This window comes from Cucumis sativus, chromosome 3 (genome assembly GCF_000004075.3).
Source record: "Cucumis sativus cultivar 9930 chromosome 3, Cucumber_9930_V3, whole genome shotgun sequence".
NCBI classification, from domain to species: Eukaryota; Viridiplantae; Streptophyta; class Magnoliopsida; order Cucurbitales; family Cucurbitaceae; genus Cucumis; species Cucumis sativus.
Genome location: NC_026657.2, coordinates 5,831,310 through 5,847,572, shown reverse-complemented (window position 1 = coordinate 5,847,572; position 16,263 = coordinate 5,831,310). Strand labels below are relative to the sequence as shown.

At 34.0% G+C, this 16,263-nt stretch overlaps 1 protein-coding gene across 2 annotated transcripts in view; it reads left to right on the top strand.

Annotated features, from left to right (window-relative positions):
* LOC101211136 (cullin-associated NEDD8-dissociated protein 1) overlaps positions 1–16,263 on the top strand; it is a 35,258-nt gene that overhangs the window by 15,164 nt on the left and 3,831 nt on the right. For both annotated transcript variants that reach the window (XM_004133687.3, XM_011652277.2), the window contains exons 7-23: positions 682–796; positions 904–1,061; positions 1,401–1,524; positions 1,819–1,869; positions 1,945–2,027; positions 3,450–3,534; positions 3,607–3,708; positions 3,835–3,933; positions 8,424–8,534; positions 10,123–10,206; positions 10,539–10,679; positions 12,671–12,763; positions 12,888–13,009; positions 13,114–13,276; positions 13,364–13,603; positions 15,677–15,925; positions 16,007–16,183. In XM_004133687.3, the coding sequence (XP_004133735.1) occupies positions 682–796; positions 904–1,061; positions 1,401–1,524; positions 1,819–1,869; positions 1,945–2,027; positions 3,450–3,534; positions 3,607–3,708; positions 3,835–3,933; positions 8,424–8,534; positions 10,123–10,206; positions 10,539–10,679; positions 12,671–12,763; positions 12,888–13,009; positions 13,114–13,276; positions 13,364–13,603; positions 15,677–15,925; positions 16,007–16,183 (2,197 nt within the window). The remainder of the gene's footprint in view (positions 1–681; positions 797–903; positions 1,062–1,400; positions 1,525–1,818; positions 1,870–1,944; positions 2,028–3,449; positions 3,535–3,606; positions 3,709–3,834; positions 3,934–8,423; positions 8,535–10,122; positions 10,207–10,538; positions 10,680–12,670; positions 12,764–12,887; positions 13,010–13,113; positions 13,277–13,363; positions 13,604–15,676; positions 15,926–16,006; positions 16,184–16,263) is intronic.

Here is a 16,263-nt window from a genome sequence, read left to right as displayed (position 1 = left end):
TCTCAATGAAAGCTGTTGTTTTTGTTTTAAAAAAATCTTTATTGTTGGATTTATCCCCTTGGTTCATCTTATTTCTATTTATATTTGATATTTGTGGTGCTCTTTGGATATTTCATTTATCAATGAAATTGTTTCTTATAAAAAATGTTAGAATGTGATGTAAGTGAAGATTTTGAATAGGTTATTCGTTGAGTAACTGAGGCCCCATGTTATAATAAGTTCTCAAACTTCTAATATTTCTACATTTCATTAGTTCTGTGATTAGTTTAATTCCTTTTATTTTTGAAACGGGGACAAACGTCTTTATTAATACTAAGAACTCAGTGTACAAGAGAATTTTACAAAGAGCTAAATAAAGAAGTCTAAACAAGCGAAAGAAGAACAAAGATCAAAAGGTGCACTCAGACATCTCAACTAGGTTGACCCCCTTAGGACCAAAACATCATATCCCAACTAAAACTAGCCTATTGCAACAATGAGAACAAGATCCAGCCTATTACAGTGAAGTCATATTTGTACGAAGTCTTGCCAGGTTCAAAAATCATTGTTTTCTGTTTTTGTTTTTTGTTTTTCCGTTTTTCAAGTGTAGGTGTTTCCTTTTTTAAGGTTCTCAATTGTGAGACAAACTAAAATCAGTAGTTTCAGGAATAAGCTAATGATTAATATTTCTTGGCATCATAGCCGTGCAGTTGGATATCGCTTTGGACCACATCTTGGGGACACTTTTCCTGTGCTTATCAATTATTGCACAAGTGCTTCTGAGAGTGATGAAGAGCTTCGTGAGTACAGTTTACAGGTAATCTTCTAACTTTTGTTTGTTAAAAACGTCACTATCATTTTCAGTTTTTATAATTAAAACTTTGGTGCTTCTCTTATATTGCTAGACTGGAATTTTGATTGCAGGCTCTAGAAAGTTTTCTTCTAAGGTGCCCTAGGGATATTTCATCCTATTGTGATGACATTCTTCATCTTACCTTGGAGTATTTAAGTTATGATCCAAATTTCACTGATAATATGGAAGAAGATACTGACGATGAGATTCATGAAGAAGAGGAAGAGGAGTAATATATATTCTTTTTGGATTTTTGTTTCTAATTCTGTTAATGTACATATAGTCCATTTGTGATGGAGTTGCATATTTGATGTATAACTTTTTTTTTTCAGGAAGAAACAAAATTTTCATTGAAATAGTGAAAATATGCTAATCCTAAATAATACAAGTATTGAAGGAAAAGAAATCAGAAAGCATAAAAACTAGAAAACAGAAGATAATAACATTAGATAATATCTGTTTCTTATAGAAAAAAATAATAACATTATATAGGATAGTTAAAAGCATTCCAATTTAGACATAAGTCTTGACTGGTAATATTTGATCTATAACTGATACAACGTTGCAGTGAGAGTGCCAATGAGTATACGGATGACGAAGATCTCAGCTGGAAAGTTCGACGAGCAGCTGCTAAATGCTTATCAGCTTTAATTGTATCACGACCAGAGATGCTTTCAAGACTGTATGAGGAGGTACTTACTTTAACTTCTTTTTTTTTGGAGGCTAAATTCTCTGTTCTCATCTTATTTCATTTGATATTTTTCAACGGATCTCCAATTGACCTATAGGCTTTGACTATGGTGTTTTTTCTCAACTTTGAACTAACTATAGCTACCTTGATCTGAAAAAAAAACTATAGCTATCTTGATCTAGTTCTGACGTCTAGAGAAGTAATTTGTTCTTGAATTAGGTTGTTTTATTTTTTTCAATTTATAATTTAATTTTTCTACTGTCCGCTAATGTTTCAAGTCATTCTTACTTGGCAGGCTTGTCCAAAATTGATTGATAGATTTAAAGAGAGGGAAGAAAATGTCAAGGTAGTAGGCATGTTATATAATTCAGATTCAAATATTCACTTGCACCTGTAATGGATGGTTATTGTGTGTATGCAGATGGATGTATTTAGTACTTTTATTGAACTGTTGCGCCAAACTGGAAATGTAACAAAAGGGCAGGTTGACATGAATGAATTGAGGCAAGTTCTTTTGTTCTATAATTATTTTTTATTCATTTGCGCCTTTGTGTGTGCGTGTTTCTTTTGGTGCATTGTCTGTGATGATTTAATATTTGGTACAAAGAAATGTTTTCATGGTGCAAATAAAAAGATACTATAACGAGCAAAACAAAGAAAAAGACTGGAAGTAAGAACTAAAAGAACAAACAACGAAGGCAAGAGCCTGAAAATTCTACTAAAAAGGCTCTAATTGTTGAGGAAAAGGGACAACGATAAATACAAACTGGTCAAGGACACCCAAAGGAAGGCATCAACGTCTACCAGAGACAGAAAGATATAATATTGTTCATATGTTTTAGGAAGAACTCAATGATAGTGATCCCACCATTCTTTTTTTCTTTAAAACAATGAAACCAACACTCATAAAGTCGGGCTAAAGTTGCAATTTTTTAACGAGGATAATGTTTTGTTATTGTTGATTCTTCTTTGGGTTAATTTTATTTTTTGAAACAGAAACAAGATTGTTAATTGATATAATGAACGAATCTAATGCTCAAAGTACATGAGAAGAAACAAAATAAGGATTACTAACTTGCCAAGACAAGCCTAGAACCAAATTTCATCATTAAAAGCTAAAACTCTGAAGAAAAATTCTAGTTTAGAATGGTTCTTCACTGGGATGTTATTTCTATTTCGGGATGAATTTAAAGTTTTTCGGAGATACTGGATACCCTAGAAATTATTTTAGAAAAGAATGATTTTGTTCAATACTTCGATGGCACTATGCAGTAGTGTTTCTCTTGGCTCTTGTAGATTTTGTGTTTTCTTATTTGATTGGGTATTTGTTTTTCATTTCTACCCTTCCGGAGGGTGGGGGGTTGTCTTTATGACTTTTTCTTTCTTCTTTTCATCTATTAATGAAAAATTTCTTTCTCGTTAAAATAATTCAATCCAAAAATTATATATACAGGTCTAGGGTGCAATAGGGTTTCAGAATTCATGTTTTAGAGGTTGTTCGATTGATTGCTTGGTAGGAATCCAAGATTTCCCTCGGATGGACATTTAAATTTACTTTGTTTGTTCTGTTTGAACATAGGATACCCAGAAGTCCCATTCTTGGATTCCATACTGGAGGCATATCAAGAGCTTTTGATGCCCTCCTCAATGGGTTTCCAAAATTTTCATGTTGAGGGAATCTATTTTTACTTGTTTGCACATCTTTTTTATGTGTATATTTATTTATTTCATCAATTTTTTTATTCTATAGGACTCACATCTTGATTCTGAATTGATAATCAATATTAGTAAAGTTCAATTCTGATTTTCTTCATTTTAGTTCATAATATGGTCCTTGATTAGTTTTTTTCTCTATTTGTTATTTATATTTAGTTTCTATAATTGATAAAAAGGTATTTCTATTGATTTATTGGCAATTATATGCAGTCCTAGGTGGTTGTTAAATCAGGAAGTGCCAAAGGTTGTGAAGTCTATAAATAGGCAGCTACGGGAGAAATCTATCAAGACAAAGGTAAAGAAATTGTTGGTGGCAGTTATGGATTTTGTATGGTCCATTTAATTTTTATGCTCTGGTAACCTGTAGGTTGGCGCATTTTCCGTCTTGAAAGAGCTTGTGGTTGTGTTACCTGATTGTCTTGCTGATCACATAGGATCACTTATCCCAGGAATTGAAAAAGCATTAAGTGTATGCACCGTTGTCATCTTCTTTTGCTTTGCATATATTTTCTAGCAATCGATTCTTATCCATTGTGATGCCTATATTCTTTCCTTTCCCTTAATCTATCGTGGCTTTCCTTTCTGAACTTTGCAGGATAAATCAGCTACCTCAAATTTGAAGATAGAAGCTCTTATTTTCACTAGATTGGTGTTGGCTTCAAATTCTCCATCGGTTTTCCATCCTTATATCAAGGTAACAAGAAAACAAGTGACCTGGCTAAAATACATTGTAGAATTTGGAAATTTGTACTTTTTCTGGGTTAAAAGTACCATTTTGGTTCTTGCATTTGGGGGCTTATTTATTTTTTAGGACTCTTCAATACGTTTCTACTAACGAAACCTAAAATGCAGGTTTCAAAATGTTATTTTAACTTTTTTTCTTTCCCAGTGAGTATAGTTTCTTTTCCCTAGTTAAACTTGCATTTCTGCGAGTAGTGTAGGAGTGTTACTATCAAGATTAGGTGCAATGAAAACAAATTACAGAGCTGGTAGTCATTTTCAGCTGTTATGGAGGAGATCCCTACAGCAAACTTAAGAAGCATTATTGAGTACACTGTCTTCCAAACTTGTCTACATCTTGATAATTACAATGAATTGAAAGAGATCATACAAAACAAGGAGAGATGAGATATCTACATGGCTCAAGGGCTACAGAAAGGACTTTCAATTATCCGTAATATGTACAAGATCATAATTACAAAAATAATTGGAAAGAGAATACCAGATGGAAGCATGGAGTATTATGGAATCCCAAAGTCCTTCTGGTTGTCTTATCTTTTAATACATTTCGAAGTATGTCCAACTGAATGTTCATTTGCCCATCTTGTGATGTTAAAGTCACTCCCACACGCCAAGGCTCATGAATTGGAAAGAGAACACCAAAGTTAGGTTGTCCTATATTACACCTTTTTTAGGTATTCAACGACGAGAATTCTGGCCTCAAATAGAGTTCAACCACCCCATAAGAGTGCAATGGTATTAGCAACATTGAAACCAAGCATGAAAGCATGAACAATATCTACATACTTTTGCAAGCTATGTCAGGTGTGCTTGCTTTTGTTTTCTACTCGACTTTTCGCACTTTGAGGTTCATTCTGATGTTGATTTTAATCTGGCCATAAATTGGGGGTGTAAATTGCATCCATGCTTTCTTGAGAGGGGAATAACGGTACGAAGGAACGAAGACCTTTTAGAACTTGAAGGGATAGACCTCACTTCCTTATTTGATGAAGCCGTCACCAATCCTCTCAAAGTACCCTTGGAATTTCAACCTCCGTTTTTGGCAAGGTTTCTTTTGTTGCAATTGGAAATACCTTGGTTGGCAGCTTAACCTTAAAAAAAAAGGGTAGGGAGATAATGTAAAGATAGGAGAAGAGTTTTGGGTATTCCTCTTTTGGTGGAAGTTCCGTAATTTGTGTCTTTGAAAAGAATGCAACATACGGCTTGGTGCTCTCTAAACAGTCAGTTTGTGAATTACTCCACTCAAGTTCTTTGTCTCAACTGGGCAATCTTTGTCTCTCAACTCGCCCCCAGGCCCTGTTCTATTTTGGTGACTTTGTTTTGCATTTTGACAGCTTCGTTTTCACTTCTCTTGCCAGCCTTCATTGGAGCATAGTTTATATTTTCTTTTGGTTTAATTTACACAGGAGCAGCTTTTGTCTTTAGGCTCAGCCTTTGTACTGCTTTGTTTGCCCCATTTCCCTTTCTTTATTTTCTTTATTTCTCTGTCTCAGCTGTCTTTATTAGGCTGGACTATGTCTCCATTGTATTTGACATATTTTATTTTCTAATTTTTATTGGGATATGTTGTTTTATTGCTAAGGGGTGTCAATCTGGTTGAGATGTTCGAGTGCACCTTCCCTTCACTTATTGCTCTCTAGGCTTCTTTATTACACTAATTGTATAACTCTCTTGTACTTTGAGGAGTTATTATTAATAAAGTAGTTTGTCTCCGTTTAAAAAAGAAGATTAACGGGGTAGCATGATAGACCAAACTAGTTCTATTGGAGTGTCGACCTAGTTGAGATGGCCCTGTGTACCTGCTGATCCTTAGGTTCTTTTTCTTTTTGTTTACATATTGTACTTTGAGCTTTTGTCTCATTTCATTATCTTAATTAATAGAATGTTTCTCTTTAAAAAAAAAATCTCTACATTCTACTTAGGCAACCAAGTGTAGATTGTTCTCTAATGAGAGTAGTCGAGGAATGATACCCTCTCCTTATGGTCTCTCTTTCTGTTGACTATTGATAGAGGATGAGATTACCGAATTTCAGAATTTTCTGTCTGATTTCAGACACAAGGAGTTTTGGAAGCTCAAATTGACAAATTTGGTCTTTAGAAGCTTCTGGGATGTTCTTGGTTAAGTCTCTTTCTGAACACTTGACTGCTTGTCCTTTGGATAAGGTGTTGTTTAAATCTTTATGGAAGACAAAATTCCCGAGGCGTGTTTATTTACTTGCTTAAATAATGATTTTTGGTTATTTGAATTGTTCTTCAGGAATGCAATGGAAACTTCACTTTTATTACTTGTCTTCTTATATTTTAATCTTTGTATGGCCAAAAATCAAGATTTGCAACTTCTTTTCTTTCGTTGCTTTTATGTAAAACATTGCTGGAGGCATTTATTCTCTTTCTTCAACATCGGTTGGGTGTTTGGTGGTAATTTTCGGGAAAATGTGGTGCAGATTTTGGTCGGTCCAGCTTTGAAGCCTGGCTCTCAGCTGAATTGATCTAATGCGCTTAAAGCCTTGCTTACTGAAATCTGGTTTGAAAGAAACAAAAGGGTCTTTCACAATAAATCGATCTCTTGGATGGATCGTTTTGAAATTTGTAGGACATGCTTCTTCCTGGTGTAGTCTTTTCTAGTCTTTTACAGACTTTTCCATTTAAGATCTATATGCTTAAATTGGAGTTCTTTTTTTATCCAGCTTAATGTTTTCTTTGTGTTGTATTTTCTCTTTATGAACAATTTATTTCTGGATTGGTATGGTTGATTTAGTAGTTAGATTTTGTTGAACGCAACGACCTCTATTTCTTCGATTCTATTAACTTGAAAATCTTCATTGTTTGTTTCTTTCATTTCCACAAAGTCGGCAACTTTGAAGGCAATGAGGTCCTCTCACTTCAAATCAAGTTGCTGAGCTGTTGTGTCGAACTCATCTTTCACACTTTTTTTTTCCGATCGTGTCTTCTTCATTCAAATCATGATCTTTTCTCCTCACATGCAACTTCCTCTTCCTCATTTAGGTTAGGGTTTGAAGTGCTGTCAGCTTTTCTTCTTTCGTGCTTCTATCTTCATCTTAAACACACGCCTTTTCTTCTTTATCTCTACTCGTTTTTTCTTCACCAAATATTTTTGTATTTCACTCGAGAATTTCGACCATGTACCTTTCAATTTTTTTGAATGATTTTTTTAATTTTGTCGATTTATTTCCTTTTTGAGCTCTTGCCATTGGTACAAAAGTCTGCCACCCAAAGATACGAATTTTGGGATCAATGCTTATTTTCTTCTATGTTACCGTTGTGTCAAGCCAATTGTGAAGACTTGCAACACCTACTGTTTGAGTGTTCATACACAAGCAAATGGTGATGGAAGTTATTTTCCTTCAATTTATCATGGGTTTTTGAGAAGCTAACTAGAGATAATATTTCTCAAATTTTGATTGGTCTTCTACTCTCTCCGAAAGCTTAGATTCTTTGGTCTAATGCAGTTAAAGCTTTAATTTCAGAAATTTTGTCTGAACAAAATCAGAGTTTTTCTTGATAAGCCCTTGGACTGGACGTATCTTCTTTGTTCTACCAATCTTCTAGCTTCTTCATGGAGTACCCAATCGAAACCTTTTGCTAATTACTCTATTTAAGATATTTGTCTTTATTGGAGCACTTTTGTTTTTTCTGTGTGCATTCAGAAGTTATTTTAAGTTGATATCTTTTGTATAGGAATGTGTCGAGGGTGCTATGGATGTGTCAACCTAATTGAAATGTTCGGTGCACCTCCTGATCTTCACTCTATGTTTTGCTGTATTTTTGTCCTTTTGTCTTTGTGTACTTTGAGCATTAGCCTCTTTCATTTCATTAATGAAGAGTTGTGTTTACGTTTAAAAAAGTTATGAATTTGATCGGGTTTTGAGCCATTTTTTCAAATATTTGCTGGATATTGGCCGCTTCTTCCGTTATTCCCTCCAACCATTTAGTGTTGGTTGCTTCTTCCCTTATTCCCTCCAACCATTCAGTGTTGGTGTAGAAATTATAAATGTTTTTGAATAGACTTCTGCAAAGATCAAAGAACATTAAAATTTGACACATGAACAAATTTCTAGATGGTAGTGAAAGAGAGGCTGTTTGTGCTGCAAGAGAACCTCCTAGAAGGATGGTGTCCACAACTTTAAATCTCCTCCCCATGGGAACACCTGTGGATTTTGGAGGACAGATAGGAGACAAGCAATATCTAAAGACTCTATCAGACAGATAACAAGTGAAGGAGGATAGCAATTGTTATCCTGTTCTTTTTTTGAAATAAAAAGATGGATCACCTTTAACGCTGTGTAGATGCAGCCGTCAATAGTTGGGCCAGGGTGTATATGAAACTTAACCGTTAAATATATAAACATATTTTCCCATTTGTAAGCAATTGAGATTGGATGTGATTACTGCATTAATAGCTTAATCTTTGTGTTGATCTAGGATCTCTCTAGTCCTGTTTTGTCTGCTGTTGGAGAGCGTTATTACAAGGTTACTGCTGAAGCATTGAGGGTATGTGGGGAACTTGTTCGGGTTGTTCGGCCTGGTATTGAGGTGAGTTTAAGTTCCCTTTTACATATCAAATTTTAGTTCTTTGGGTCCATTTGATAATTAAATACTTTTTCATATTTTTCAAAATACAAGTTTTCATTTTTACTAAGAATGTTATTTGTCCTTTTTATTTATTCTTTTATTTGATGTCTGATCAGAAACCGTATTTGAAACCAGAAACAATACCCCCTCCCAAAGAAAAAAATGTTTTCAAGTATTTGAGATGATGTTTTTCGGTTTCATTTCTTTATAATTGTGCTGGCTTTATTTCATTCATTAAAGTAATTTGTTTATCTTCTTAAAAAAAGAAACCAATAGAAGTATATATAGGTTTACTAATGGTATCGTTGTAATCTAAGAGACAAAAAGAGAACTCTTTGTAAGAATCAAGTCAAAGTTTTTATTATCAATTAAAAGTCATGAATACTAGAAGACAACTCTATATTTATGGAGAATTGAAAAACAAATTAATCCTAATCCTAATTAATATAAAAGCTATTGTTTTTATAGGAAACACAAAAAACTTTAATAAATCAAGGAGACCAGTCCTAATCCTAATCAATCAAGGATGCTCATCCTAGTCGATTAAGGATTGACCAAGATATCCAAATGACCCTAACCCTAATTTATCAAGGTAAATAATTTAATCCTAGTCAATTGAGGATTGAACAAGATACCGATATTTACCATAATCCTACTACATAAGCTATCTTTACTCTCATAATCTATTTCTAAATATATATTTAAATTCTTTAACCACATTTTAGAAAACCTGATTAAATTTCTGAAAGTATATGTACTTTTATTTTTAAAATTTGGCCAAAATTTCAAAATTATTCTTTTGAGAGTGAAAAAAAAAAAATCTTAAAATTTGAAAGAGGTTGCTAAATATATAGATTTTGCTTCAGCAGTATTCTTCTATACAAACAAAAGGTTGCTTAATTAGCTTAATCTTAAAAACAAAATCAGAAAATACGTTTCAAAGAGATCATAGGTTTTGCTTCGTTAGTGATCAAAAGTAGAATTTTGTGAATTTTTTTTAATCGAAAATAAATCTTTTCATTGCAGAAATGTGAAGAGACATGCTTAAAGTACATGGGAACAATAACAATAACATATGCAAATACAAAGAAATACTTAGGCATCACCCTTCTAAATACAAAAGAGTCAATGAACATAGAGTTGTATTTTGTGCTTTTAGATGTTTTTGGTAGTAGTTTAGGGTTTAGGAATAGTATATTAATCACGTTTTTTATTTCTTTTTTAGTGTGATTCTATATCTTCAAATTTTTAAATTTAAGATTTGGAAACACTAAAAAGAAACCTACATAACAGACATTCACTAATTCTATTTTATTCAATGAATCTAAATATAAGAAACAATATTCAAATTGTATATCAAACAAGCTCATAAATTTTTGGAATTTGGAGGCTTATAAAATATTTAAGAACGATTGAAAGTGTGAGTAAGATACTAAACAAGCTTATATTTCAAATAATAGAAATTAGAAAATAAAGAATACAATGGATACTCATAGTGCTTTAAATAATTTCTCTCTTTTTTTTTCACAACATCCTTTTCCTTTTCCAGGGGCAAGGTTTCGACTTCAAACAGTATGTGCATCCCATATATAATGCTATAATGTCACGCCTGACTAATCAAGATCAAGATCAGGTGTGCTAAACCTCCAAGTTTGAACAACATTTTGCTCCATCGATCTACAACTACTGCTCGTTTTTATATTTGATCTTGAATTTTTTCTTTAAAAAAATAGGTTCTTAAAGTACGGGGAATTCATTGGCATTTTCTGGTTTTCTTTTAGAAATAATTAAAGTTTCAGTTTTTATAGCTTCAGATTTTATCTTAGAATTGGAGACTCAAAGTGTTGCCAATTGGTTGGCATCTTCATAACGCTTCTGACGAAGGATGCACCGATAGGCCTCATTGGGCTTACAAATTGGGATGTTGGATTACATCATAGTGTAACTTCTAATGTGACATTTCAGGAAGTCAAGGAATGTGCCATCTCTTGCATGGGGCTTGTGGTGTCTACATTTGGTGACAACCTCAAAGCAGAGTTAGCAACCTGCCTTCCAGTTCTTGTTGATCGGATGGGAAATGAGATTACCCGACTTACAGCTGTTAAGGTTAGTTTGTTGCTTTCCAGTTTACATGAAATGCAGCTTTGTTTAGTTCTAGATTTATCTTTCAGTCTTTTGTTTTCCTTTTATTGTCATTAGTATGCTATTTCACCATCCATTTAAAATTATTTGAAATGCCAGAAAGATGGTTTTTTTTCATGTTTGTGGCAATGTCATTCAGTAGTAATTAAAGTGAACACAAAAAACTGGGTTCGGTTCATAATATGAAAGGATAGAAATAGATAATATGAAAGGTTAGAAAGATGTGGAGATGTATGTTCTTTTGTGGTGTTAGATAATTTTTGCTATGATAGAGTCAGACTTCAGAGCATGTCAATTTGCAAATGATGAGAAGAACAAGAAAAACGTGGAAGATGAAGTAGGTGGGGATATCCTTTTGGTAAGACAGGAAATTTTCAGTTTCAACTCTAACTACTGTCAATCAACCTAACCCTAGCTGCCTTTGTAGTCGGATATAGTTGCATCATCAGCACCGATGTGAGTCGATCCTTTTAATCTCTGTCTTTGCTCTCCCTTCATTTTAGCTTATTGTTTTCATCCATCGCAGCTTCTCAGCTTTGCGATTTCAATTCTTGTCTCTGACCACCGTCCTCCATCACAATTTCTCCCTCTTGCCTTTTGTCCATCTACTATCATTCATTGTCTTCGCCGCTGCCCTTCATCGACATTCGTTCTAATTGATTTTCAATTTCTCTTGTTATATTTTTTTGTTTTAATTGGGACTTTTATGCTCATTTCAGGTCTAATTTTACCTTCAATATTTTGGTGAAAAGATATGATTTCTATGAAAGAAATGTGAAAAAACCAACATTTTTCTCTTTCAACTCCTCTTCTTCATTGGTTCAAAAGTGGTGTGGTTGAATTACTCCAACTTCCTGTTCATTCCTTCTGTCATGAGAAATTTAAGGATGATTTCGGCCACCTTCATCTAAATGTTGAGCATTGGTCTAATAAGAATCACTCTCTTTTGGAGTTCATTAACGTTATGAAGGTTGGATATCAATTATTTTGAGTGATATTAAAGTTTTTTGCCCATAAAGGCCGAAAAAAATATGCCCGAGAGTCGGTTTTTATTTTCGCCCCAAAATATTGAAAAAAGGGCCAATGTTATAGCCTACGAAAAGAGGATCCAATTTAGAACGATGCCAAAGGTAACTTACCCTTGGATATCGGAAATGATTTGTCTTTGAGGGGGTATGGGGCAAAACTAGGTGCTTTGGTCAACATTGCCTCCCAAACCCTTTAATCTCATAGTGTTCTATGACTATTTGAAGTTAAAAAAAACATTTGTGGCTTCCTTCCAACAAATATTGTTGTTAAGGATGGTAACATCAGTAATTTGCATTCCCTACCTTCTGTCAACAAAGGTTATTGAGACGACAAGACAACAATCTCCATTGCCCACAACAAGTCCTTCACGATAGAAAAACATATTGAAGGTGATAGACACTTTATAAAAGAGAAGATTGATCCTGGAGTAATCTGCATGTCCTACCTTCCGACAATAGAGCAAATTGCTGATCTGTTAACTGAAGGTCTACCAAAGGGGCACTTCAACAATTTAATTGACAAGCTAACCATGAATGATATCTTCACACCAACTTGAGGAGGAGTGTTGATTATTTATATATTTTCTGTATTTGTTGTATTGTTATTTATTGGTTTTATATTTTCCTTATTTAGTTATTTGTATTGAGGGATTTAAAATTTTTTTATTGATTTTGTATTTTGTATTTAAGAAATCATTTTCTTCTCAAAGAAAATAAAAAACAGTATTATTTTCAGCAAGTTTGTTATATGTTGCTAGTGTTTAGGAATTACTTTTCTCTTTCTTTATTGTAACCCAAATATTTCATAAAAGCTCTGGCTTATGGTGAATTTAGATGGTAGTATTATGTCTTTTCTTATCCAACAAAAGCGTTTCTCTGTTTTGTATTAAATATGGTCCTGGCTTAAACTCGAATATTTGGTCCCAGGCATTTGCTGTCATTGCTGCTTTTCCACTTCAAATAGACCTGTCTTGTGTTTTAGAGCATGTCATATCAGAGTTGACAGCATTCCTCCGGAAGGTATAAACACTATTGAGTGTACTCAGTGATGATTATTATGCTTGCACTTGCAGGCACTTGTTTCTTGTTATTTTTGGCAATATATGTACATGTGGGTTCTTTTGTTTGTTTTGAGGAAAAACAGGCCAATCGGGCATTGAGACAGGCAACTTTGGGGACTCTAAATTCACTTATAGCTGCTTATGGTGATAAAATTGGCCCTTCAGCATATGAAGTCATTATTGTGGAACTTTCGACTTTGATAAGGTTTTAATCTCTTAGGCCACTCTTCCCCTCTCCCTCCATTCTCAAACCTTCCTCCTGTTTGCTGTTTGTTCTGCTCATGTTTGAATTTTACATCCTTTTGGCAGTGATTCAGACTTGCATATGACTGCTCTTGCATTGGAATTGTGCTGCACCTTGATGGGTGACAGGAGATCAGGCTCAAGTATTGGTTTAGCTGTTAGGAACAAAGTCCTTCCTCAAGCACTTCTACTAATTAAAAGTTCACTTCTGCAGGGGCAGGCACTTATGGTATTCAGATTTCTGGGAATGTTTACTTATCATTATACCCTGATTTATCACGCTTCACATTAAGAACTATGATATTATGAATTGCAGGCTTTACAGAGCTTTTTTGCAGCATTGGTGTTTTCGGAAAATACAAGCTTTGATGCCTTGCTAGACTCTCTTCTTTCATGTGCTAAACCATCGCCTCAATCAGGCGGTGTTGCAAAACAAGCTTTGTTTTCGATTGCACAATGTGTTGCAGTTTTGTGTCTTTCTGCTGGTGATCAAAAGTATTCTTCAACAGTAAAAATGCTAACGGAAATTCTGAAAGATGATAGCAGTACAAATTCTGTAAGTGTGTATTTCTGTCTTTTATATTCTAAATTATTACAATTATTAGTCATTATTTCATGTGAAACATGTGTGGTATCATTGGAGCAATACTTAGTTTATTGGTTTGCAGCCTGCTGAATTGGTGTTTCTTAGGTATGTCATATGTGTAGTATCTGTCACGTGGAAAGATAAATGTTTTGAATGTAATTTATTGTAATTGTGTTGTATAGTATTTGTTGCACAGCTTATTTCTTTTTTGTTCTGTTTTGAGGAAAATAGAGTTTTAAGATCGATTTACTTTTCTGTCCAAAATTTGACGAGTGCCAATGCCATGCATGCGTCCTTTACTTTTTGCTAAAATATTCTTCATTTTGCTTTTTATTGAAATGTTCATTTGAATAATATTTTGAAAAGTGCACTTTGATGTGCTTATAAAAAAATGCTTATTGGGTGGTACTGGTATAGTACTTAGCTAAGAAAGGTCTAGGGTATATATGAAGGTTGTGAACTTGGAGCTACATTAGCTTGATGAGTATGATAGAACACCAATAGGTGTGTTCGTATATATTGATATAGACTTGCGAATTACACTATAGAATTGATGATCTCAATTCTTGAAAGAAAAGTACAGAACAAACTAGGAACAATGCAGAAATCAAGAGCACTAAAAAAGGAAACCTCCCTCTCTGCCTTTCCTCTCTCTCAAGGAAACTTGCAGACCTTTTCTCACCAAAAATGAACTCCCCTTTCTCTTCCCCATAATTTTCTTATTTCAATCATTTTCTCTAACTGTGGTCCCTCTCCCTATTGTTCACTGGCGCACTCGCATGTGCACTGTTATGTTTCTCTCTCCTACTATATTTAAACACAATAGAGGGTCTAACAGAGTAACTCAGTCCTTGTTAATGGTAGACCGAAATTATTGATCAGTGATAGGTCGTGGATTTAAAGTTGACTTAGATAGATTGGTGAGGTACTAGGTCCTTCATTCTTGTTAATGGTAAGCCGAGAGGGAGGATTTGTGCCTCAACGGGACTTGGGTTTAATTTGGCATTGCTGTAGCTTTAAAAATAATTATTGGCAATTGTGCTTTCGGTAAAATCAACCCTAATTTGAAAGATACAGGTGTTTGATAAATTTTAGATTTACTTTTACTTTTTTTTTAAACAAAAATTTTCATCAATGAAATGAAAAGAGACTAATGCTAGGCCTAAACAAATTGGTTATAGTGTTGGGAAAATAAATTCTGAATTATCTTACTCTAGATGTTATAACTTAAATAGAAATATTATTAAGTCTTGAATTCTTTTATTATTTATAATTATAAAAAGTTGTGTGAAATGACATATTTTGTTCAAAGTGCCTCCCTATGCCCTTACTGAAATATATGCCTTTATGCCAGTGCATGTGTTTGGTGTCTTTTTAGATTTTTTGATTATGAAATTAAGCAATATTCTATGAACCCTATTTTATCCAAAAAAAATTCATATTCTTAGACTATATATGTTTGCGATATAAAAAATTACTTTACATTTTTCTATTGTACCTATAAGAAGACGTTTTTTTGGTTGTTCCTTGTGCAAGTCCCAAAGGACTATTGTCATATGCCATTTTTGCGGGAGTAAATTTCTTTTGAAGTGTTGTTTTGTAATATCTTTATGTGTGTATATTTCTTGAATCTTTGGAAGGAGCTCACTTTCATCTTGAGAATCTGACTCATCTCTATGTGTGCATATTTCTTGAATCTTTGGAAGGAGCTCACTTTCATCTTGAAAATCTGACTCAATTATTCAATTTCGTACTTCATGGCTGTTTATGTTATGCCTACACAATTGTCCTGGTGTCTAATTTTTCGTTGTTCCCTGTGTAATTCCCTAAGGAGTACTGTCGTATACCATTGTTGTGGGAGCAAATTTCTTTTAAAGTATTGTTTTGTAATATCTTTATGTGTGTATGTTTCTTGAATCTTTGGGAGGAGCCCACTTTCATCTTGAGAATCTGACTCAATTATTCAATTTCGTACGTCATGGCTGTTTATGTTATGCCTACGCAATTGTCCTGGTGTCTAATTTTTAGTTTTGCAAAATTCAGGCCAAGCAACACCTTGCATTACTCTGTCTGGGGGAGATTGGGAGAAGGAAGGACTTGAGCTCACATGCTCACATAGAGAATATTGTTATTGAGTCATTTCAATCTCCCTTTGAAGAGATCAAATCTGCTGCCTCTTATGCTCTTGGTAATATTGCTGTTGGTAATCTATCCAAATACTTGCCTTTTATACTGGACCAGATCGATAACCAGCAGAAGAAACAATATCTCTTGCTTCATTCACTGAAGGAGGTTTGTACAGCAGCCTGAGCCAGATTTCGCTGAATTTATTTTCCAGTTGTAAGTTTGTGCAAACTTTACTCTTTATTACAGGTTATAGTTAGGCAATCTGTGGATAAAGCTGAGTTTCAAGACTCGAGTGTTGAGAAGATACTTAATCTACTCTTTAATCACTGTGAGAGTGAGGAAGAGGGAGTCAGGAATGTTGTAGCAGAGTGCCTCGGTAAAATTGCACTAATAGAACCTGGAAAACTTGTTCCTGCTCTCAAGGTATCTAATCAATTTACGATTTACCACTTTACTGTGGGCTATGACTCTGAATTTTTACATAGCATGTTGTGTCGTAATGG